Genomic DNA, 25,939 nt, shown 5'->3' with positions numbered 1-25,939 from the left:
GCTAAGAGAACCAGCATCTGCAAGGACTCTGGAGTTGGGGATGGTATCTCCCCACGGCTGTCCCTGGAAGATGGGCATATCAGTTGGGCCCTCATTTGTGAGGTTCCCAAGCCTTAGCCCACAGAAGCCCAAGCCTGAGGTTTCTGCATTTGCCTCCACATTTCCCTAGCAAAGCCAGGCTCAACCTCTCTGAGGCACCCCCTAGGAGGCTGGGGTGAGGGCACGTGCCCTGAAAGCTCCTCCTGAGCATTTTTCATCCTGATTTTATAAGGGCCAGGCCTGCCTGAAAACAGAAAAATATGACCATTCACAAAAGCCATGGAGGTCTAACTTTAAGAACAAGTTCCCCTTCCCTGACTAAATGCCAAACAGGGAGCCCAAGCACTCAGTTCAGCTAGATGGGCAGCATAGGTACCCCATCACCACATCTGGTCCCGGGAACAGCCTCAGACTCAGACACACTTCCTGCTCTTGTCAAGCATGGTGTTGCTGGCCAAATGATGACAAGGACTGGATGACACCACCCTGAATGGAAAACCCTGCAACGTCCCTCAGCAGCTGAGATGACAGCGGAGAAGTAGAGTGCTTCGGGGGAGAGAGATGGCCTCTCAGCTCCTCCACCTCAGCAGAGGTTGCCTGTATTGTGGCCAAAAGCAGGGAGGCTCTTCCTCACAGAGCAGTAACATGCCTACCCCCCGCAGGTCTAGGATATAGTCTGTGAAAAGTGAAGAAGCCCAAGTTCTCGCACTCACTTAGGCCTATACAAAGTAAGGAAGTGGAAAAGCCGACTCAGTTATGATGGAGTTTTCATGATGAATTTTCACACACTTCCTTCATCACCCCAAGAATAAAGAGACACAGACACACATTTTTCAAGGTATTTCTTTTGTAAAGGAGCCAGATTTGGCAACTAGACTGAAAATCTTCCAAAATTCTGTACAAATGTGTAATATACAAATATACACAAGGCTTTTGCCGAGAAAAGACAGCACAACAAATGACAGAGGCGGCTTTGGTGTTACATACCACCCTAGGGCATCTCAACACCCCCTAGGAATGCAAGGGGCTGATGGACCACAACATAGGCTACACATGTAAAACACACTACAATTACACTATGTACACTGAAGTATAAAAGACCCACTGTCCCCTTGGCCAGCTCACGAGCCCTCTGGCAGGAAGGCAGGCCATTCACCAGATAATCCATATGAGGGGAACTCCTTTAAGTGGGAGAACCTTGCAGAATGAAGTGGTTTGCCCTAAAAACTATTAACAGCACAAGGCATGCCCTTAAACAGAAAGGTGGTCAGAGTGAATTCAAGAGATGGAGCACTCCTTGTGCTCTCTGGAGCTCCTTGTCATATCTGTCTCTCTCTCTCTTTCTCTCTCTCTCTCTCTCTCTCTCATCCTCTCTGAGTCTCACTCCATCTCAGTGAACCGGGCAAACATGGCCTTCCGGACAGCATCTTTGTAGGAATCTGCACCAGACAGTCCGTATGCGCTGCCTTTGGCTCCTAGGCCAGCTCCTTTTAGCCGGACTTGAGCCTGGGGGGGATAAAACTGCTGTCAGCAGCTGGCAGGTAGGGTGTGGACGGCTCCCTCTCTCCCTTATCTAACCCACTCCCTACTGAGCTGGACCACCCTCTGGAAGACAGGAGAGGAAGTTTTAAATGAAGATATGGATTTCTATATTGGAGACCTGGAGTAGGTTTAAGGACTGAAGGGATCAAATAGGTAACGGAGACAGGCAGATAGAACCACACCCTCCCCTACTCCTATGCCTGTTCAGCAAGCATTGTAAGGGCCCCAAAGCACAAAGCATTGCACTGAAGCCCAGGGAAGCTCTGGTAATTTTGGGCACAGATCACAGCAGGACAGCTTGAAGTCAGCAGAACTCACTTGCACAAATCAACAGTAAGAGTCTGACCTAAGCTATGTTACCGGGTCAGAGAGGGAGCAATCACTGGCGGTGCTTTTGTCTAGAAGGCCAGTGGTTGAGGGCCTCTGCTCCTGAGATCTGAGTAAAAGATTTCTTATCATGGATGGAAATCCTACTAAATTATAATTTGTTTTATACATAAGCAAAATCACTTAGAAATTAAAGCACAGTACCTTTCTAAAAATCCAATCTAAGCTACACGGGTCTGAATTGGTATTAAATTAGGGTTTGTTTATAACAAAGGACATGGAAAGACACAGCCCTTAGGAGAAGGTAGGTTTTACCCAAAGATACCAAAAGACCAGAAAAATCAAGTAGGGTGCCACACCCATTCCTTCCAACTGACATCTTAAAAGGAGCGTGAAATATGGGAGGGCTGCAGAGAAGACAACTCCCACTGGGTCCTAGGTCCTCTGGGTTCTTCAATCGCATCTCATCTCTGGGATAAGCCTGCAAGCCACTGCTTACCTCAATGGGGGCTGTGATGCCTTGACACTTTCTTCCCAAACCTGAGCCTTCCCGCCAACCCATGGCCTGCAGCATCTTGTTGCCAATGTTACTGTGGTCAATGCCATCTTTGGTGGGCTGCTCGTAATTCCTGCCAGTGGCAAACACACAGTTACTTAAAAAGCCAGAGCCCCGGCTCACAAAGTGGAAAATGTGCACAACACATACACAGTGCCAGCATCAAACTGCTTCTTGCGCTTAGGTTCTGGAGGTTCTGGAATGCCGTACTTCTCCCGTCTTTCTGCAGCTCGATCCCGGTATTTCATCTATGTGAGAAAACAAACATGGTTAGAGATATTCAGACTTCAATCTGTAGCAGTCTCATGCACCCACACTTCAAGATTATCACCTCAAGTGCTTTCTTCATCTGGAGCTTGGCCTTTTAGAGTGCTCTCAAATACCACATGCCCTGTCTCCCTCGCTGCACTCAGTCATACCCAAAACGGCAGGTTTGTAGAGATGAACTGTGTGTGGAACCTGGGGTAGAACTATGTTTACAACAACCAGTTTTATTTAACGAGTCACCTCTTGTCAAGCTCTTCAACCAGCCTGCTGGGCGTGGGCACAGCTTGCCAAGGTCCTCGAGGGAGAGGAGGGCAGAGCTGCTGTACCCCTCAGCATTTGGACAGGCCCACCTCCAGGGAGACAGAGCCAAGGAGACTTCCAGAGACCTGTTCTACAGTCCCTGGAGAGACGGCACCATAAACAGTGGAAAAAAACAGGAAAGCAAAAGCCCTAACTACAGATACTATCTTGGGGTGAGAAATTTCAAGTAACTTGCTCACTGGTTCATCTCTAACCCACAGGCCTCTATTTGTATTTAAAACCCTGCCCAGCTGGCTCTCAACCTGCCTCGTCAACTACCAAATGACTGCCCATTAGTGGCCCCACAAGTTTCTCCTGCCCACTGCTTCCTTCCACATCACCTGCAATCATCTTGTGTCCTGCTGTTCCCTGGGCCTCATTTGAAGCTTCTCTCATTGTTCACAAAGGCTTCCCTGGCCAGGCCAAATGAGCTCACTCTCTCCTTGCTAAAATCCAGCATACTTCACCAGCAAGTATTTGGCACTCAGGACTTGTGAGCAGCCTCGAGCACCCTCATTAAGCGTCAGTACAGGGCTCACAAAGCGCACAGAGTTGGGTCCAGTCTACATGAGCCACAATGGCCAGGTGACAGGTATGTGGCAAATCCTACCCTGTCCCTGGGACCTGAAACAAGTGCTACAAATAAAAGCCAAAGGCAGTTACCCCAAGACACTCTAGCGGCACATTGACCCCCATTCACCTCTCTCTCCCTCAGCTCCAAGGCTTCCAGCTCCTGCTCGCTCAGCCTGGATCGTCGGTAGATGTCCATGTTTTGCTATACGAGAGATTTTACAGACAGTAAGAATTCACACCTAATTTGAGATATCACAACATTATCAGTATCTATTATATTCTTTTTGTTTGTTTGTTTTGCGGTACGCGGGCCTCTCACTGTTGTGGCCTCTCCCGTTGTGGAGCACAGGCTCCGGACACCCAGGCTCAGTAGCCATGGCTCACGGGCCCAGCCGCTCTGCGGCATGTGGGATCTTCCCAGACCGGGGCACGAACCCGTGTCCCCAGGTGGACTCTCAACCACTGCGCCACCAGGGAAGCCCCAGTATCTATTATATTCTAAGAGTCAAAGTCTAATTCACTACACTACAGCATGAAAGCCAGATCCCGGTGCATATGGAGCTGCCACGGTCCTTTCCACTCTATAATCTAGAACATACTATCATCAGGAGCAGCCTTCTAAAAGGCAATCATTTAATACAGGTATTTACTGAAACTTCACTACCGTCAGGGCACTCACAGCATCTTGCTGCCTCCCCTCCCTGCCTCAGATCAGCTCAGAGAAGCATGGCCACCTTGTGTAGGTCTGAGAGCTGCTGGTGCCTGACCAGGGCGTCTCTGTTTGGGAACTGGCGCCGGCAGAGCAGGCAGGCCATCTTCTTCCAGTCGGCCAGCTTTTCTTCTTCACTCTCAAGTCTCTCCACCAGCTCCTCTTCATTGTCACTGTCACCACTGTAAGCAGCAACCAGACCCCTCTAGGGACAAAAGGAGGGTGGGTCATTGGAAATGTACAACAGGAAGATAGCAATGGCTAAAAGTAATGCCTAATCCAAACTTTGAGAGTACGCATTACCCGTACTGAGTGAAGCAGCCAGGTCCTCCAGTGCTGGGCTCGAGAGCCTCCTGGCACCAACCCTCTTGGGGCCCCAAGAAGAGTTCCTGGATGGCTGTTCTCAAACTGCTGACCATATTTGAAAACCCCAAATACAACAGATCAGAGTAACAGCCTACCCACATTAGTATCTACCAATAAAATCCGTTTTTTTCTTATCTTAATTTTCTCTTTCCAGTCTGTTAAAACTCTCTATTTGCAAATGCAATAAAACTCAATTAACTGAGCTCAGGAATTTGGGCTTCATTCCCTGCTCCATCTCTCCAGCTCTCACACAGGGAAAGCAAAGCCCTGAACATGGATTCTATGTGCAGAAGCTGCTCCAAATACCCACTGACAGGGACCAATTAAGTAGAAATCACATTAGCCACGATGCAGCTGAGTTTCAAAGTGAGACACAAAGCACAGATATGGTCTTTAAACTGGTGGTACTTCCTTACTTTGAGGGGATTCTCCTCGTCTCCATTTCGCACCAATTCGGGGATGAGCTGCTGCCTTTCTGCTAAGGCTCCCTGGGAAACAGAGAACACGCCATAAGCCTCAAATTTTACCTAAGTTCCCCTCATGAAGTAAGGCCATTCCTGCTACTGTTACCTTCTTCTCAAAGAGAGCAAAGCCAGCATCTGCTGCAGCAGATTCTCTCCTTTCTTCTTCCCTCAAAGAATTGACAGGTTGAAAGCTGTTTTTAAAATTTTCTTTCTGCTTGTTTAAACTCTTAGCCCAGCGTTCCATGTCTTTGGCAATCTAAAGTCAAACAACAATCACAAAAAATACACTTAGGTAGAGGAACTTAGAAAATAGTCTCCTATGCCATGAAAACAAGGCATTATGGTAACAAACTGTAACAAAACCCCTTTTGCCCTTACCTTTATGAGGTACATACAACCAAAGTCATTAAAGGTCTCAAAAGTCAATGTATTTTAAATTCCATAAATAGTTTTTATGGATGGCCTCTATCAGCTTCCCATTGAAGTTACCTGTATAAACGACTTTTCCTCCCTGGACTGAAGTTGGGACTCATGCAGGCTCCTGCACTATGCAGGCTGATTAATGACTCTTTTCTTCTTGCTGCTCCATCACAGGGAACTCTTCAGTGAATTCTTCTAACCGCCGAAAGGCACAGGAAACCCCATACAGCCTTATACAACCTAAATCTCAGGGACTTCCCTGGTGGTCCAGTGGCTAAGACTCTGTGCTCACAATGCAGGGCGCTCGGGTTCTATCCCTGGTCAGGGAACTAGATCCCTCATGCCGCAACTAAAGACCCTGCACGCGGCAATGAAGATCCCGCGTACCGCAACTAAGACACGATGCAGCCAAATAAATAAATATTAAAAAAGTCTTTGAGTCTTTCAGGATTTTTTTCCCCTAAGTACATAGGCAACTGACAGACAACATATGTAACACTAAAAAATTGCAAAATGCTCTACAAACTTGATATAAATAAGATGTGTGGCCCCATTTTAAAGAATGCAAATAAAGCAGATATAAATGTCTCGCCCCCCTGCCCCCCACAAAAAAAAAACATAAAAATTAAGCCCAATATCCCAGAGAGAAAGATGGGTCTGCTGGCTGGGTCATGACCTTACCTGCTGTGCTGTTTTGCTCTTGGGTTTCTCCTTCTTTTCCTTTCCCTCTTTTGCAGGAGGTAGGCCTGTCTGCTGGTGGGAGTTAGACTCCGCAGCCAGGACGTAAGTCTCCTTCTCTCCATCCCAGTACAGGTACTGCTGGGTTAAGGAATTGTAGTAGTACTGGGAAAAAAATACCATTAATGCAGATTTCTGCTGTGTTGAACCATTAACTTAAAGGAGTATTTTGTCAAAAACCCACATCAAAGTTGTTTTGTCAAAAAAACTAAACATAAAAACAAAGCATGTTGCAGACTAGTAATATTTTCTACGTAGAGAAGAGGTGCTGTACACCTTGGTGTAGGTGAGGATGATGAACCAGCCAAGAGGTGTGAAACCTCTTGGGCAAAAGTAGAGTGTGGTTTCTTTTCAAGAGTCTAGTTCCTATTAACTTAATCCCTGGGCCTGGAGGGTACCCAAAGAGAAACGCGTCTGACTCCTTTCCATAGACAGACCATTTACACAAACCAAGTGGCCAGAACAGGTGGTTCAGGAGGAGCTTTTTCTCATACGTCCTCCATGACAACCAGTTAACATCTCATTGTTGGGTTCAACCATACAGAACACGGCCTGTGGACATTCAGGCAACCAAACAGGTTTGTAAGAGGCTAGCTCGGGAGCCTGGAAGGAGGTGACATGTGAAGGAACTTGATCTGAAATTTGTGGGGAGAACCACAACAGAGAATAGGTAGCAGTTATCTCTCCTCTTCTCTATTCTTCAATCACTCACTCTACCTGCTCAACAGGGACCCAGGAGAGACTGCCTGTTGTATCTCTTCCAGGGAAGGTGGTGCGGGTCAGGCACAGGAGCCACAACTTCTATGGCCGCCAAGAAGAATGGCCTGGGAAAGGTCAGACTTCACAAGCAAGAGCAGTGGAAGAACCATGCACAGGCTCAGCCTCCCTGGCAGGTCCCACACAGCTTCACACCTGACTCTCAGAAACCACAAGCTCTCAATGCCAAGTTCCTGTTAAAAGCACTTATTTTAACTGTTCTATATATACATACAGCTCCTGGTCATAAATAGCTGTTTATTTTTGGAGTGTTAATGTTGCTTTTCCTCTTTAAAAGTTATACACACTACCAAAAATAAAATATCACTCCACACATCTGCTAATTTCTATTTTCAAAAATACAAAGGGTTGCTAAGTAAAAGCCAGACACAAAAGGTCACATATCTGATTCCATTTACACAAAATGTCTAGAATAGGCAAATCCATAGAGACAGAAAGCAGACAGCATTTGCTGGGGTGGGACGGGATTAGGAAGTGACTGCTTAATATATAGGGCATAGGGTTTCTTTTCAGGTTGATGAAAAGGTTCTATAATTAGATAGTGATGATGGCTGCACAACACTGTGAATATACCACTGAACTGAACACTCTAAATGGTTAAAATGGTGAATTTTATCTCAATTAAAAAAAAGAATATATAGTAAGAAAAAAAATCACAATTAAAATTTTTATCTAGGTCTTTACATGAAGGTTAACAGTCACTATAAATTTTAACTTGACAAAATAATCCATGGTTTAGGAGTAAGAATAGTGGCTACGGGTGGGGTTACTGACCGAACAGCAACAGGCACCAGAGAATGTCCAGTGTGCTAGGAATGCTCTCGTTCTTATCTCAGTGCTGGTGTATGTATGAACGCATATACATGCAAACATTCAAAGAACTGCAAGAACTGTACGTCAGTTTCATGCATTTTTCCGTATGTACATTATACCTCAAAACATGCATTTTAACCCTTAAATTACCTGCGAGTTGGGGTCATAATACAGCCCTGTTGTTGGATCATAGTAATATCCTGAAGATTCATCATACTGGTAAGTGGACGTGTCAGGCACTGCTGCAAAAAACAAAATACAGCATACAGTCATTCCAAGTAAGAAACTGGCTTTACTTTAAATTCTAAGCCACTGAGATGCAGCAGGCCTTAATGGTCTTCTCTCACATCCCCAAGTGTCCCTCTGACACCCACAAAGGGAGAGGAACTCTTATTAAACAAAGACAACAACTAGGACCTTCCAACTATCAACAGCCCCATGAGGTTTGGCTTACCATATTTGGTACCAGGAACTACACCAGTGGGGGAAGCGGCTGGGGCCTGTGTACTAGTGCTAGGCTGTGCTTCCTCAGTCTGGAAAGAACAGCAGCTTCAATATAATTTCAACTGTAAAGTCTCTCAAGAGAACTAAATCACTGCAACCATCCAGCAGGAAGGGCCCCCTGACAGACCCACTGTAGCAACGATCTAAGGCAATCCTTGATCAAAACACATGTTGACAACTTTCTTCCTAAAGGTCAAGTCGAAACATGCATAGTATAAATACACCGTTTGGAATCTTGCACTTAAAATACATACACAAGATTATTTTATTATTTAATAATATTTGACAGAGAAGTGAGACTGGAATGTGTGTGTATTATTCAATCCTAGCTCATACAGCAGGCAAAGACAATACTAGTATGGCAACACAAAGCTTCCCCAACAGTCACCAGTTCTGTATCTAAAATGACAGGATTACCGGAGAGCCAGGTGGATTGGAGGTCTGATTATATAGCTGGGGACTCTGAGATACTACAGCCGCTGAGGTGGTGGTCACCGCTGTGCCTGATAATAAACACAGGAGTTAGAAGAGCCAACGCACTGAACTCTAAGCCAAACATCCCGATCTGTAATGCCCAATCTAGCATCTTTGTATACGTCAGTTCTTAACAACCTAATTCCCAATAAGTACTCTTGAACCTAAGATATTTTCATTTTTATAATCCTGCTAGAATGTGACACACAAAGTCAAACATTCTGTATGATGGTTAAGAAGAAGGAAGAGAAGAAAGTCTCCATATCTGCTCTGGGGTTGTGAATAGATTTAACTGCCACACCTTTACAATTCTAGAACAACAACTGAAGCATAAGCTTTTAGAGTGACCCTTCTGATTAATGACTGGACACCAGACTGCAGGGCCACACCGTTTCTGCTTACCTGAACCTACATGGTCACCCATGATTCCTAACAACACAGACAGGGAAAATACTGAATTCCAAGAATGAACACTCATCACATGGTCTCTAAGAGCTTCTTATCAGCTCCTGATGTACACGAGCAATCCCAATATTCCCCTAGGACCTTAGGCACATGGTGACAACGCTGAATGTGTCCTATCCCCAAGTTTTGCAGGGAAATGGCCCTCATAGATTTATTTGGGTCTACTGAGAACATCTAGTTCTATCTCCTCAATTGTATTTGCTTAAACAAAAATAAAGGGAATATGAAGTTTATTACCTGATGCAGATGATGCATCAGATTCCAATCCTCCAGCCTGTTGCTGATAAAACTGTTGGTAATCCTGTGAGTACTGTAGAAGAGTCCACCATTAAAGCTGCTATTCTCAGACACACTCTGGAGACCAGAAGTTGGATGCTGGTCATATCTACCTACCTGAGCATACTGGGCGTAGCCATCTTGGCCTGGCTGTAGGTAACTGTAGTCAACATTGCCTCCTTCGCCACTCTGAGACTACAAAATATCAAAAGAAGAGGAAACACAGACATCAAGTTTTTAAAATGTCCTTGGAGAGCTTCTAAGGCAAGCACCGCTGGAGAGGTTACTTCTGTGAATCCGGGCAACGCCACCACACTACATTGAGCAAAAAGATCCTCCATCTTACCTGGGTGGAAGACCACTGAGCGGCAGCAATGGCTGTACTAGCCACGGAGAAAGCACTGACCCGGTTACCATCTGGGAGGACCAAGTCTCTGAAACCACAATGATCCAATCATGTGATTCTATCTCAGTATGCTTCCAATCACTAATGCCACACTACCCAGAAAACAGCAATTCACTCCAGCCTTTGTTGGAAGGTCTCTAATGCCAACAAGGCCACATTTCAGATGAGGAAGGGTTCCCATGGGCAAAGCCCTAAGTGGGCAAGTGTCCCTGTAGTATTTCTATTCTCCTTTGTACCCTTCCATCTAATAAGGTGTCTGCTGGATAAGCAATGACACCAGAAAGGGGAAATTTACGTCGCTAGAATGAAGCTCTATATACATGAAACTGCATGTTGTTCTGGAAGTAAAGAATTATATCCAGATGGGTTTGCACCATCTTGAAGCAGTTTGCATAGCACTTATTCTCAACCCATCTGCCATGTCTCTCTTTGTCCTGCTCTGAAGTTTTCTGGCAACTGGTTATTGAGACAGGAGGGAATAAGCTCTAAGAAGACAACTGTATCCTTCCCAGCCAACCAGGAAGGATAGTGTCTCAATGTAGAGAACATGGGCTTTGAGTGCAGTTAGCAAAGCATCCCTGGACAAGCACGCAGATGCAGCGGTTTGAAGTAAGGACAATGAAGCCACTCACTTTCTGGCACTTTTTGCAAAATCAACCCCAATAGTTTTGCCATCAATTTTCAAAGGAGGATGGAGACTCTGTAGTATCTGAAGCAGCTGAGAAGCGTCCTGAAGGAGAATGTGAAGAAAAACAATTTTGTCACGTAACTGAAAATCTCTCGCTACTACCTAGCCCAGTCAAAGAAATATTAAAAAAAGAATAGCAATTCATTGTTATTTGCGGATATGAAACCATGAGAAAAAAATTAGCCCTCTTTCCTCCAGGACATGAAGGTATCCCGTATTATTAAAAGAGTAAATGCTGAAACAGTCTAAAACAAAGCATGATGAAATGACAAAACTATGGCTCAGCCTTCAGTTATCTACAGGTATATATGGTATTTTTACCACTTACTGAAGTCATCAGCCTATAATTTAGCACTCTAATAACTGTCATTTCTTAAGTCTTGAACTTTGGGCTCCAGGAGCCTTACACACAGTATCACAATTGGATGAACCACATCTGCCTCTTAAATCTCAGTTTCTTTTAAAAGGAAAGATTCAATGAACATCTCACCATTGCAGAAGACAGCTGCACAAACGCGAAGCCTCTGTTCTGCTGGGTCTGTTTGTCTTTTATGAGGCGAATGTTATTGACAGCTAAGGATGCGTAGGGAGACAGCGCTGTCATGATGGAATCCACCACAGTGTGTGGAGCTATGTTTCGAAGTATGATTGCTGCAGGTGAATGAGACAGATGACAGATACATGCATTCCCACAACCAATGCTTTTCAAGGCAGGTTCAAGTACAAACAAATCCATTTTGGGAGGTTTCTAGCATATTTGACCCTTGAATGCAGAGGGATGAGGGGTGCTGACCCCACCCTCATCCCAGCCACGCAGTCAAAAATCTGTATATAACTTTATAGTCAGCCCTCTGTACTGGTAGTTCCACAACCCCAGATTCAACCAGAGAATACTGTACTACTATAGCATTCATTGAAAAAACCCACATTGTTCGTTAAACCCATGTTGTTCAAGAGTTGACTGCATATCTTTCACACTTTGACATGGAGAAGATTCTAAAAACCAATCTTTTATGAGGTAACCTGAAGCTACTGCTCCTCATTAAAAAACGGCAGAATGAAAAAAACAAAACAAAAAAAACGGCAGGATGGGACTTCCCTGGTGGCGCAGTGGTTAAGAATCCGTCTGCCAATGCAGGGCACACGGGTTCGAGCCCTGGTCCGGGAAGATCCCACATGCTGCGGAGCAACTAAGCCCGTGCACCACAACTACTGAGCCTCCACTCTAGAGCCCACGAGCCACAACTGCTGAGCCTGCATGCCCAAACTACTGAAGCGTGCATGCCTAGAGCCCGTGTTGTGCAGCAGGAGAGGCCACCGCAATGAGAAGCCCGCTCACTGCAACTAGAGAAAGCCCGTGCGCAGCAACGAAGACCCAGCGCCAGCCAAAAATAAATAAATAAAATAAATGCAAAATAAATAAATAAAATAAAAAAGGGTAGGAGAACAAAAACATCAAATGGAGGTTAATTTCCAACATAAAGGCCACGAGATTACATTTGAACTTACTATCACAGTAGTAATCCACAGACTGAACTGATTCTGTGGTTCCAGGGGGCACTTCCTGTTCAGAGTCTACAAGAAAGGAAAGAAAGAGGAAGAATCAGTAACTGAAGACAAACAAACAACAAACCAATATAAAAAATACATTGAAATACCGAAGTTTTAATTTTAAGTAAATGTAGCAGTTGTTTTTTCTTTTTTAACCATTTGTGGCTATAGTAAAACCTCATTAATTTTGACATGAATTTTAAATGGGGAATGCAAAAATTGGGCCAGTGGAGGATTGACATTACCTCTATACTAAAGAAAAGCAGATGCAGAATGTAAACAAGGCGAGCAGACTTAATTTTGGAACATAAAAGAACTATTTGTACTCTCACAATCATCAGCAGGATCTACCTAACCTAAGGTAAGAAGGTTTAAGGAAAATATATAGGTTACTTGTTTAAATGCCCTACAACCTGTACTTTTCCTTAGGTTCACAGACAATCCAATTAGTCAGGGTTTAATACATATTCCCAAACAGCTGAATCTGTGCTTACCAAACTTGTCTGCTCCACATCGGAAGCATTTTAGTCTTTTCCTGAAATTGTTAAGGCAGCACTGGAAAAAAAAAGTTTTATCTTAGTTATTTCTCACAGTAGGCCGGGCTTACTAGTAACAATGTGGTAAGTTAGAGCAAGAGGGCCACGGGCAAGTCCCAGTGAGGAACAACCAAAAAAAAAAAGCAGAAAGTGATACCATGTATCCAAGATAAAGGGATATTAACCTAAAAATTTAGAATGCTTTTACTATGTGAATTCTCCCAAGAAAAACAAATTTTGATGTATTCTGAAGTAGAATTCCATTTTTACCAAGCTGGGGAAAAGTTTTAGTTCACCCCAAAATCCTATAGCAAGCCACTGGCAAAGTTCTCCCTTATATCAGAAGAGCACCATAAGGACTTCCCTGGTGGTGCAGTGGTTAAGAATCAGCAACTAAGCCCGTGCGCCACAACTACTAAGCCTGCGCTGTAGAGTTCGTGAGCCACAACTACTGAAGCCCATGCGTCTAGAGCCCATGCTCTGCAACAAGAGAAGGCACCACAATGAGAAGCCCGCGCACTGCAATGAAGAACAGCCCCCATGCACGGCAACAAAGACCCAATGCAGCCAAATAATAATAGAAAAAAAAAAAGAGAGAAATTGCCAAAAGTTGAGAGCTCTAGAATTCAAGAAACCATAAAGTGAAATAAACTTAAAATCTTAATTGAAACACTGGGCTTAGAACCAGGATCTTAAACAAAATCTCTCATGTTTGAGGGATTCTGTCCTTTAGTACCTACTCAGGAGAACCCAAGAAAGTCAGAAAGTACAAAAATCACCTTATGATAAAAGCTGGTGATTGTTTACTTACTCATGTCCTTGTTTGGACAATCAAACAAACAAATAGAAAACAACAAAACCCCAAAAGAGTTTTGTCTATTTGGGAAGGACGCATGCTTACCTTGTTACAAAGCCAATCTTCAAACTTAGGTCTGGGATTGCTATAATGCATTGCAATATGCTTTCCTTGAATCACCAGCTTTTTCTGTAAAAAAAGAAGTAATTAGTTATTCCCATTGTGAGGAACATGTGTCCATTTTCCCAGGGCAGAGCACACTTCGGAAAAATCAGTGCTCTGGAATTAAATGGACAACATACGGGGAGGACCAACCACCGCCACCTATACTCTGCCCATCCAATCCTTCAGATAGGCAGTAAGAGAATGGGATGCGGAGTAAAGGTAAACGGAGTCAGGGAGTGCTGAGAAAGCTGCCACACACTAAACGCTGACATGCACCAGGCCGTGTCTCCAGCAGAGACAGAAGTCCTAACATTCATCATTGACAGGCTGCCTGAGAGTGACAGTCTATTTCAAAAAGCAGAAGACACAACTCTCCCAGTTCTGAGGTTGTCTCCTACTTTAGCCCTTAGCATGGTGTCCTTGGGCTTCGCTTCACTTTTTCCCCAGTCCCCCATCCTTATGCAAAGTGAAAGCCTTTACATTTCCCCTTCCCTCAAATTCCTGCTTCAGGATGTGTCCTTTGGGGGACAATGGGAGGGGAACTCATTTTTAAAGGGAATCTGGTTACAATTTTCTCAGGAGGAACTAGTCTGAATGCCATCGACTCTAAAACAGCTAAATGAGATTTCTTCCTGCCAAGTGCAACCACGTGATGTCCTGAGTGACAGATGTGTTTTTCACTGAAATAGATGGTACTCTCCTTCAAGATGAGTAACCAGGAGGCCAATGAAGTTTCTTCAGGGGGTTAGGAAAAGTTTGTAAATGTTCATATACCACCTCATCCTTCAAGTCAACCATGTGACTAAGAAGGACTTAATTTTCAAAGGTCAAAAACTCCGAGCTGAATCACTCTACCAAGAGTATACCCAGCACCTGCCCCCAAAGAGCCTTCATTTAACAGGCACATCTTTTCTTTTTTTTTTGGGGGGGAGGGGAAGGGAGCAGGATGTTCTGACACTGTCAGAACAGATTTAAGTAGGAGGTTAGATATCCAAATTTTTTTAAAGGAGTCTAACCCCTCTAAACATACATACTGTTGAGTAATTTGGTTCTTGCAAATCCTGGAAGAGTTAAGACATGCTGTGAATGTTGTCTCTGCAATATCTAAAGACAAGACTGCATGTCTGGCCAAGAGGGAAAGAGCTGAAGGCCATCCACTCACTGTGTTGTAAAGAAGCAAAAATAAAGAAGCTGGCAGATATGTCAACAGATCATCCCACTAGGAGGGATGTGTGCTGGGGGAGACTCCAAACTATCACTGAGTCCCTAATCCTACTGGCCTTTTATTTCTGGAGTGAATTTGAACTGTAATGAAATATTACACATTAACATAGCTTTGTATACATTAAAATTGTGGAGATTTTTAAGTGTCTTACAAGTTTTAATTTCCTAGGAGTTTTAAACTCCCAAGCAAGTCATTCTGATACATCCACCATATTAAAAATGCTGTCATGTAAAGAAAGCAGATTCACATGAAGCTTGTGTATGTCCTGAGTTTTATTAGGATGGTGTCCATGGTATGAAATGAATGAAGATCTACCATTATAAGATCAGGCTGTCACCTCTGGGTTAAGGAAATGAGAGGTTTAAAAATCTAACAAGTCAATCAAAATGATACCCTCATTAGTGAGTCTTGTTATAAATGATAATAAATCATCAAAGAATATAACTCTTATTTATGAGTGACAAATCATAAAATGCTGCAGAGAAGCAACATAATGAGTTAAGCAGACTTCCCAGAATGCACTTGGTTAAGGCATTCAATACTGTGCTTTGGAGTTCTGGCAAAAAACATTATTTAAGTGCCAAGCACTGAACATTATCTTGACAAACTGTAGAACACTTCAGTTAATGCTTCTTAAAGAATCATCAATGATTTGCTTTGAACAGACTATAAAAGGCATTCTCAGGGAGATCAGAATGTTAATGCCACTCTAACTAGATCAGACAGCAGCAGGACACCAGCTCCCAGGCTAATCTCATCAGACTTATTGTTCAGAAATTCCACTAGGTCCTTATATAGTCCTTGAAGACCCACTGAGCAGTTACGCCTCCAGGAGGCTTGCAGTCTCCAAGCAAAATAAAAAATTACTTACAAAATGCCTGTAGCAGACTTCAATTATATTCTCTTCACTGTCAAATCGAGAGTTGGATAATCTAAGATTACTCTCAATGGACATAATAGGAATATAATCAGGTAAGGAAAAGGGGAATATTAAAGATGTCTTGATAACTACCAGACAAATATTCAGTGGTTAACAAGGCCCTGCCAGGTAGCCATGTTTAAAGGCAGAGCAAATTCTGCAACGTAGTGCTTGGTACTGTATTTATTCTAGTAACAGCAATTTTAATATATACAAAGCTTTTCTTTTTTTAAAGTCACTCCTTTGGAACAAACCACTCCTTCAACCTTTTTTTTTTTAATTGTACAGACTTGTTCCATTTTCATGAATATCTAGACTTGGTGAGTGAAGCAACCTGATTGGCTTCCATCCAGCTGGTAGCATCTTGCAAGTGATAAAACTCCACGAAGGCGAAACCACGGCTTACACCTAGAGACAGCATTCAGATATAGACGGGATACTCGTGTTAGTCAGTTCCTTTATAACAGGTGAATCTCTCTCCCACTGCTTCAACACTGCGTGACAAAGCCAATTGGGAAGCAGCTTTACAAATGTGACTTGACTTGGGGATCTTCTTGATACTTTGCCATGGCAAGGAACCAAGCCGCCTGAACTAAATGCCACTCGATTTGATTCCACGCTTAAAAAGTAACCATGCAACCGACTACAAACAGTCAAACAAGGAGTTTATAAATCACTACTTACCGAAGGGAAAAAAAAGCCCCTAAAAACAAAGTTTTTAAAAAGGTCCTCAGATGCTTTCTAACATCGTTTTCAAACAGTCACATTCCTTAGCCATGGCAAACCTTTCATTCTGAATTCATGTGCTTGAAGACTGGGGATATCAGGATGTTCTTTAGGGACTGAGGTGGGAATGGGGAAGAGAACCAGAACAGCAGGAACTAAGCAAGCTCTCACCTGTTTTCCTCTTCATCAGCCTCACGTCCGCAGGCTGAGGGCCTTCAAAGGATTCCATCATTTCTCGAATCTGCACAGACAGGGATTTACACATTTATAGTTAAAGCTTTAGCCACAAACTATTCCACACTAAAGAGAGGTCAAAGACTAGGGATTACATTAACTGCTTAATTAGCCAAGCTTTTAACTTCTATCATCAAAATGTAATTATTCTAAAAATAGAATAAAAGAAGGAACACTTCTCATAGAAACTGATGTACTGTAACAGCTTTGAAGGCATTCTTTATATGCTGACTGGGAATTTCCTCAAGCACAATTATTTATTTTGTGATATACAGTCTTGCTCATGGTATGCTGTCCCTCAAGCCTCCCTCCTTTAGTCTAATCTTGTTGTTCTTTGTACTAAAGGACCAGAAAGAAAGATGAGATTTAAAAAATGCAGAAGATATGTCACTGTCTTCTGAAGTACGCAACCAAGTATCAATGCCAAAAAATGAGGAACTCCCTTAAGATAAATATTTTTTGCACAATATCTTAAAGAAATAGCTTCCTTACATTTACATTAATGGTGAAAATTAACAAAGCTCATAACGTTCTTTGGTTCCTAGTTAATCAAAGTAAACATTAATTGGGCCTGAAGAAAGACTTCTGGCTGGTAGGTTTGTTATTGATGTCAGATCAAACCCTTACTGCAAAAGGCAAAATACATTAATAAATACATTAGTCTCTTTATCAATCATACCAGGCAGCGATACTCCCAGGGAGAAAACCAGGGCCAAATTTGTGAAACAGATTCTTCGTGGCCTCCACTTTCCATAATTACGTGTAAAGGCTGCAGGATTATATACAGTCAATCCTCATTATTTGGGGATTCTGCGCTTGTGGATTTGCCTACGCATTAAAATTCGTTAACTCCAAATCAATACTTGTAAGTGCTTTCATGGCCATTTGCAGACACGTGCAGAGTAGTAAAAAATTTGAGTCACCTGATGTATGTGTTCCCGGCAGAGGTGATGCTCTGCCTTGTTTCAGCTTTCATACTGTAAACAAGTGTCCTACTCATAGTCTGTTTAGTGCCAAGTTTTTCACATTTTTGTACTTTTTGTTGGTGATTTCACTGTTTAAAATGGCTCTCCAAGTGCAGTGCTGAAGTGCTGTCTAGTGTTCCTAATGCAAGAAGGAAGGCTGTGATGTCCCTTACAGGGAAAATATATTGGAAAAGCTTCATTCAGACATAAGTTACAGTGCTATTGGCTGTGAGTTCAATGCTAATGAATCAACAGTATATATTAAATAAGGCACCTCTAAACAGGAATACACACGAAACAAGGTCATATATTGATCAGTTAATGTAAATGTTGTGACCAGAGGCTCACAGGAACCTAACTTTGTATTTCCCCTAAGAGCATGGTTCCATACCCCCAGTGCCTTTATAGACTGCAACTACCATAAATATAAGGAAAATCGACTATTTTTTCACAAAGAGTATGTATGAGAAGCACTACACTGAGCCAGAGCCAACCACCTGACTCAAGTCCATGCTTGGTAACACAGTAAGTAAAAAATCAGTCACCAGAGTAACTAAAAACAGTTTCTAAAAAATAGTGATACAGTACATACATAGTAACATAATTAACTAAAGACTGTTACTCTAAGAGTTCACATGTCAGTGGGGGACTAAAATAAAATGACAATACTGAAAGCGATAAACTGAAATTCAGGAGAAGATTAAATACTATAATTTTAAAAGGTTTTAAAGATCTCAATAAGCAAATTTTCTACAAATACTGCACAAAATTTGGCAACCTCAGAAAGTCTACTTTGAAAACCTGCCTTCTTAAGGTAAGCACTTCTAGTTCTCTGAGAAGCCTGAAATAAATAAGCATTTCAATCTTGTTTCATTACCAGAAGGGAGTGCCCCCAGAGTCAGCTAAGGCATTGCTCTCCCCATGCCACCCATTTCTTCTGCACGCTCCCAGGGCCACAGGCCTAAAAGACTCAAGGGAACAGTATGATCAACAAGTAAACTTTCCTCAACTGACTCCTGCAAGATTTCTTGTATCCCCTACTCCACATGCTCATGGCTGCTGCTACCTGAGCTCAGCTCTGCCTTCTTTCCACCCCCTACCATTCTAACCTACATAGCTTTTGTTACCAGGTAAAAACCTCAGTAGCTTTCTTTTATACTTAGCTGGGCTTTCAAAGACTCCATCACTGGCCCCCAAAGCACCTTCCCATCCACCTCTCTCCTGCCAAAGGCTTTTGATTTCAGTCAAACCAAGCTGATTTGGGCCAGTCCACATCTTATCCTCAGTTCTCCACCAGACCAAAACATTTCTATCCCCCAAGAATCAACTCAACTAAAACCTCCCTGGAGCTCTTCCTTGCTCTCGACCAGTTAACTCAGCTCCCTTAAAGAATCCTCCAGAGTTACTCCACAGAACCACTTTCAACAGGACCTCTTCCAACACCTACCCCTTTCTACTCTGCATTGTCTTCATTATCTGCTGACCTTAGCTATTCATCCTTAAGCTTTTATGAGGCAGGATCCATGGTTCTGCATCACTATAGCATAGCAGTACACAGTGTAGCAAGGGTGCTGTGGATCACAAATACCCACTATTAATTCTAATATCCCATCTCACATTTGTCACTTCCAATGTTTAGAAGACCAAGGCTGTGTGAACTCAGTACTTATCTTTAGCTCTAAAATTCACTAAACATTAGTCAGAATATTACTCTGAATACTCCAAGACAATAGATACTGGCATAATGCATGTTTTATAAATGTATTTCAAAACATCATTCATTTCACAAACAACATTGGCTGAGCAGCCTCCTGCATTCAAGGGTTGGGGATACACTTAAGAAATTCTACCTGGTAGGTCAAGAAAGGCTTCAGGGACTTCCCTGGCGGTTCAGTGGTTAAGACTCCGTGTTTCCACTGTAGGGAGCATGGATTCGATCCCTGGTTGGGGAACTAAAGTCCTGCATGCCGCACAGAGCTGCCCTCCCAAATGAAAGATGGAAGGAAGGGAGGGAGGGAGAGAGAGAGACAGAGGGGGAGAGGGAGGGGAGAGAGAAAGAGGAAGGAAGGGAGGGAGGGAGGAAGGAAGAAAAGGAAGGGAGGAAGGGAGGGAGGAAGGGAGGGAGGGAGGAAGGGAGGGAGGGAGGGAGGAAGGGAGGGAGGAAGGAAGGAAGGAAGAAAAGGGAGAAGGGAAGGAAGAAGGGAAGGGAAGAGGGCTTCAAGAAGAAAAAAAAGGCACACTGGTAGAACAGTGGACATGTTCAAAGTGGCCTGCAGCAGAAGCAAGTGGTGGATGTGGCTGGAAGGAATGCATGAGGATCAGAGATACCACTGGAAATCAGGCAGTGCCCAGTACACCAAGGCCGTAGTTGACCAGTCTGAGAAGTGGGGAGCCAGGCTTTTCTACAGGCTTTTAAGAAGTTTCAAATGGATAATATAATTTCCATTAAATCAAAGGATGGCCAAATCATAAAATGTTCTTACAGATACATCCTCACCGAGTAAGTAACCAATTCAATAAAAACGTACTGGCTACCTTCTAATAGCTATTATTGAAGGAATAAGAACTGCTCCCTGTAGTTCTTCTGAAAACTCTACATTGAGCTTCAAAGCCTAAATACAAATGATTCTATCTGTGAACCAAGTTGAGAGAACTCCACCCTAATTACAGAAATGTATTTCACTAGATATTAGCTTGAGATATAGTAACACAAGAAAATAATGGTAGAAGCTCAAAGTTCATTGTGCCTATTGGATTGCTCATTAGAACTGTTGGTTCCCCTTACATCGCTCTCTGTGATGGTGATGGGAAGGCCGCGAAGCATGATGGTCTTGCTCTCCCTCTCATCACTGATGTCATGCCTATAGTCATGCTCGCCATAGTCACCATCTGAATGGTAGCCATCTTCGGATCGGTCACTGTTCCTTCTTTCACGTTCTCTCTGATTTACAATAAAGAAAATTGTAATTCAAATCACACTGGACTTATTTATACCCTTTGATCCAGTCTCTCCACTTGTAATTTATCTTTAGGAATAGAGATAATACAAGAACTCCATGATGATGTTCACTGCAGTGTCTTCTAAAACAGCATAAAACAAAAAAAACAAGAACAGAAACCCCCAAACCTGGCAACAATCATTTAGTTCAGGAAGAATGGTTTAACAACTCACCAAACAGTATAACAACACACAATGAAACACTATTACCTGTTAAAATAAGATGATTATATGCATAAGAAAAAAAAAAAACAGTGCAAAATTATGCTGGTTGCACAATTACTGCTAAACAAAGCTAATGCATATGGAAAGAAATGTGAAAAAAGCTATGCTACAATGTTAAACTACAACTTTTAGAAACACCATCTGAGGCAAAGGGATGGTATATAATTATGCCCCAATTGTCTCATCTTTAAAATGAGAATAACACCTACCTTATAGGGTTATAGTGAGACCTGAATGAGTTCATGTAAGTCAAGTGCTCAAAAGAGTGCCTGGAGCATAGTGAGCCCTAAGTAAACCCTGGCCAGTATTTCTATGACTACAGGGCACAGTCTGTCTTTGAGGGTTACAGTCGACTCAGATTTCAGAATAATAAAGAGTTTGAATGTAATACTCCTCTTGAGAGACTTCCACACTTGGTATACTTATTTCAAGAATCTTGGAGGTTCTGTGCATATAATTCATAATTCTAACAACTCTATAAACAGTTGTTGGTCACTCACCTCTGGACTGTCATAGTCTCGGTAGTCATCATATCTATCACCCCTCCGATCATCACTAGATCTTTTGTAATCCGAGTCCCTCCTCCTGCTTCTGGATTCACGCTCATCACGATCATCCCTGTCTATGATGGACCCGTATCTTCCACTGCGTTCTGTTCTACTCACTCTGCCACAGAAAATAATTTTCATTTACTCTTCAGTAAATCATATTTTGTCCCTTCAGAAAACATGGTTGAAAAAACACACAACCCACATCTCAGTTTACAAGACATCCAACTAGTTCAGTGTATTCCTTAAAATTTATCACCAAATTCCAATTTACAAAGACAATGACTGGGAAAACAGCTATATCCCTAAGTACAAAGGTAGTTTTCAGGAATTCATACTAAATGTAAAAATATAGCTATCAAATGTATGGGTTTAATATTTTTGAGAGAGTCAAGCTGCCCAAGTTCATCCTGCATTTTCCCAAGCCTGTGGTCTACACATCACTCCTTTCATCCCTGATTTCAGATCTTAGTGATCAATCTAGACGGGAAGAATGTAATTATAGTTGTTCCCGCCAGGGACTGGTTCCAGGACCTGCTGTAGATACCAAAACCCATGGATGCTCAAGTCCCACAGTTAGCCCTCTGGTATACACAGTTCTGCGTCTGCAGATTCAACCAACCACGGATCATGTAGTACTGTATTTATTGAAGAAAATCTGCCTATAAGTGGACCTGCAAAATTCAAATCCATGTTGTTCAGGGGTCAACTGTATTAGCATTTCACTCAATTACAAAGGAGGACATGTCCTGACTCATCCACTCTGAAGGGTATCTCACTACTAAGAAATGGACCAACAAACTGGATAACCTGTCTTTTTTCCCCATTAGGCAGTTAACCAAGTTCATTTGTTAGATATAACTAGCACCATCAGAGAACATTATTTCCTATAACATCTGATTGATTGATTGATTGGCTGCGTTGGGTCTTCATTGCTGTGCGCGGAGGCCACTTCTTGCTGCGGTGCGAGGGCCTTTCACTGCAGTGGCTTATCTTGCTGCAGAGCATGGGCTCCAGGTGCATGGGCTTCAGTAGTTGTGGCTCACGGGCTCTAGAGCACAGGCTCAGCAGCTGTACATGGGGCTAGTTGCTCTGCAGCATGTGGGATCTTCCCGGACCAGGGCTTGAACCCGTGTCCCCTGCATTGGCAGGCAGACTCCTAACCGCTGCACCACCAGGGAAGCCCCTGATTTATTTTTGATTACTGAGCAGCACTGGGCTTCACAGGAAAACCTAATAACAAAAGGCTTAAACCCATTTGACCACAGATATAAATAGTTCTTTCATAAATTGTTTACCAGGTTCATAAAACTACTATGTAAGGACAAGACAAAGAGAAGGCTTATAAGGGCCTCATTTAGAGTATACAAATTTCATAAAAAGAAACAAATGAAACAAGTAGCCTAGGACTATTTTGAAATGTTAAGTACGTAGATGAGAGACCCCAAAACGGTAAATGTTAATTTGTTTGGAACCAGAGTACTGACAAAGCATTAAAACAATGATATCATGTGACATGAACACTTCATCAGTCCCAGTGCGCCATCAATTTGATCTATCACTGGGACTGGACTCAATATTAAGGAGGCAGCTGGATGTATAAACAAAGGTTGTGTGTTTAAATCAAATGGTTTGAGTCGGAGAATCCACAGATGACACAGGAGTCAAATGCTCTCATCTTAATTCTTTACTAATTCTTTAGCAGTTTTTCTTTCTTCTTCTTTTTTTCTTAAAAATGTAACCCATGGTCCAAAGCTTCTCAGCTCTATAAATCTGGATCATCTTGTCATGGAGGGGACAATAACGAGAACTGGCATTCACTGATTGCTTTCTACAGCCCAGGTACTGTGCAAAGTGACAGACAGTATGATCTCCTAGCTTCTTCCAGAGGCTGTTTGTTATCCACACCAGGAACCCTCATGACTTACTATTCCACCCAGCCCTCCTTTGCCTAATTCTTTCTTACCCTTCAGGCTTCACCTTAGAGTGAAGGCTTCACCTTAGCTTCTCCAGGAAGCTTTCCTGGCCGTTTCCAAGAAAACACATGTTCCTAAGTGTTCTAACAGCACCCTCAACTTCTTTTACCATAGCACAGTTCACACAGTATTTTAATTATCTCATTAAACTGTGTGCTTGTGAGAGCAAGTATCATGAAAGTGCTCACAGCAACGCCAGATACAAAACAGACACTCAAATATTTGTTTGATAAACAATTTTTAACAAATAGCTCAGTCCCCATTGAAATGCTGAGATCAAAGGCATGTAACAGTAGTAACTTACCGTTTGTCTGAACCCATTGTCCTGCTGAAGATCTAGCACACTGCTCCAAACGGTTCAAATTTTGTTTTTCCTAGGAGACAAAAGAGATAGGTTGCTGCAAGTCTGAGAGATCATGTAAGTCAACTGTTCCACAGCTGGAACACTACTGAGATTGGAATTTCATTAAACCATTAACAGTGATTATCTAAGGTTGGGGGGGTGGGGAGGGAAGTGGGGACCAACTGTCAACATTAAAATCAAGCTAACATTTTGTTAACAGTGGGCATAGCAGGAAGGCGAAGCACAGTGAAAAATATTAGATTCCACATTCAATAACAAACCCATAAAAGGATACGAGCAGAAGGTTCCTTCCCTGCTCCTGCTGTAGGATTACAAAGCAAAAAGGGCACAGCTGCAATCAGCTCCCTGTGTTCTGAATCAAAGCAACTCCATTGCGATCGTTGACCGTTAAAACATTAATCAAAGTGTATTAATACAAGGAGCGAAACGAAATTCAAAAATTACTTAGGAAAAACTTAAAACCTTTCAGAAGCCCGATGCTGAGTTGATTGAAAATCTACTCCATTTAAAATGCAACGGCTGATCCAAAGCTATCTCAAACAAGGGTAAACCTCCACACGACTTAATTCCTAGGTAACAATGATCATCACAGGTTCTTGAGGTGGCCAGCCTGGCTCAGCTGCGCACCGGCGGTGATAAAACATCACAGAGCTAGACTGCGTTCGATGCGTGCGCGGTCCGAGAAACTACTTAACAGCAGTCCCTGGCGCCTGTTCTAGGCAGGCGCTGAACGAACATTTGCTGAATTAATAAATGGAAGAGAACCATCCAGGAGAAACCAGGCCCTAGGCAGAATCTCTGATGCCTCCCCTCTTCGCCTGGGCAGTGCCCGGACCCACCTCCGCGGGGTGTCGCGGCCGAGATGGCGGCGCCACGGCCTGCGCGACCAACTCAAGAGTCCGGCTTTCTCTTCCTGCCTGCACACCCGCCTCCCGACCCCCAAGAGGTTCCCAGCCCGCAGATCAGCCTTCACCGAACAGCTTTCCGGAGAGGGCTGATTCAGGTCAAGCTGCGGGGCGATGGCGGCTGGAGACTGTCAGGGCGCCCCTGAGAAGTACCCGAGGGACAAACGACGGCTTCATGCTCAGCTGGGCTGGGTAGTCGGAAACACGTCCCGACAGGGGCACACTCAGAGCCCGAAAGAAGCGGGCCTCGGGCTGGGCGGGAGAACGCTCTCTGAAAGCTGACAGCGCTAGCGGCGAGGAGGGGTGCGGCTCTCCAATGCCTCCGGTAGCCCTTCGAGAGATCCGGCTGGAGCTGATCGACCGCCGCCCGCGGCTGACAGGGAGGCTCTACAGGGCCTGCTGCAACAGAAAGAACCGCGGGTCATTACGGGCGGCCGCTGCACTCACCCCCAGGAAGGACGGAAGCAGCAGCAGTAGCGGTTTTGCGCCAAGGGATTCCAACAGGGTACGGCCGCCTCACAAAATGGCGCCTCCGTCGACGGCCGTCTCCTACCCACAGTACCTCGCGCCTATCCCCTCCCCCCGCCACACGCTTCCTATGGAGGTGTCCAATCCGCGAAGGGGTCTGGCTGCGCGAGGGCTGCTGGGGAGTGTGGTCGCTAGGGCAACCTGTCACTTAACTACGCCCTGTGTCAATTTCCTGCGTATTTCCCTTTCTTCAAAACCCAGGCCTAATCTCCAGTCTGCCTTTTGCAGATAGGGATCAGAGCTTTTACCTTTATTAGGCATAGTAATTATTTGCTTTGCTACAAGGGCCTTAGAGAGTACAGTTTTCTTTCACCGACGCGGTGTAAACCATCACGTTTAATCTGGCTTTAAGAGAAGGAATGTAGGTCGATCGCCTATTGCATTATTGAATGCTAGATTAGATTGGGCTACATGCTTTACAAATTTCTATTTTCATTTCATAACCTATGAGGTGGTTATTAAATCCATTTTTCAAGTAAGGAAATTGAGGTTTATGGAAATTAAGAGGATTTTAAAAAAATATTTGGTTGCATTGGTTCTTAGTTGTGGCAGGCAGGCTCCATAGTTGTGGCAC

At 43.5% G+C, this 25,939-nt stretch overlaps 1 protein-coding gene across 2 annotated transcripts; it reads right to left on the bottom strand.

Annotated features, from left to right (window-relative positions):
• Positions 1-874: 874 nt before the first annotated feature.
• RBM5 (RNA binding motif protein 5) lies at positions 875-25,392 on the bottom strand. Of its 2 annotated transcripts, XM_060022535.1 has the most exons (25): positions 25,285-25,392; positions 23,873-23,942; positions 21,545-21,710; positions 20,607-20,762; positions 16,794-16,863; positions 16,231-16,304; positions 13,693-13,776; positions 12,750-12,810; positions 12,214-12,279; positions 11,195-11,355; positions 10,649-10,746; positions 9,957-10,044; positions 9,728-9,805; positions 9,572-9,644; positions 8,813-8,898; positions 8,346-8,424; positions 8,042-8,133; positions 6,245-6,406; positions 5,250-5,399; positions 5,096-5,167; positions 4,339-4,518; positions 3,732-3,806; positions 2,615-2,712; positions 2,408-2,537; positions 875-1,545 (listed from the first exon to the last, which is right to left on the bottom strand). In XM_060022535.1, the coding sequence occupies exons 2-25, from the start codon at positions 23,887-23,889 to the stop codon at positions 1,420-1,422; spliced, it is 2,442 nt and encodes an 813-aa protein (XP_059878518.1). In that variant the 5' UTR covers positions 23,890-23,942; positions 25,285-25,392; the 3' UTR covers positions 875-1,419. The 2 variants fall into 2 exon arrangements, with proteins under 2 accessions (XP_059878518.1, XP_059878520.1); XM_060022537.1 differs by lacking the exons at positions 20,607-20,762; positions 21,545-21,710; positions 23,873-23,942; positions 25,285-25,392 and adding an exon at positions 17,780-19,576.
• Positions 25,393-25,939: the final 547 nt, after the last annotated feature.

This window comes from Delphinus delphis, chromosome 10, assembly GCF_949987515.2.
Source record: "Delphinus delphis chromosome 10, mDelDel1.2, whole genome shotgun sequence".
Classification (NCBI taxonomy): domain Eukaryota; kingdom Metazoa; phylum Chordata; class Mammalia; order Artiodactyla; family Delphinidae; genus Delphinus; species Delphinus delphis.
The sequence above is the reverse complement of the archived record's forward strand: the minus strand, read 5'-3'. Positions and strand labels throughout refer to the sequence as shown.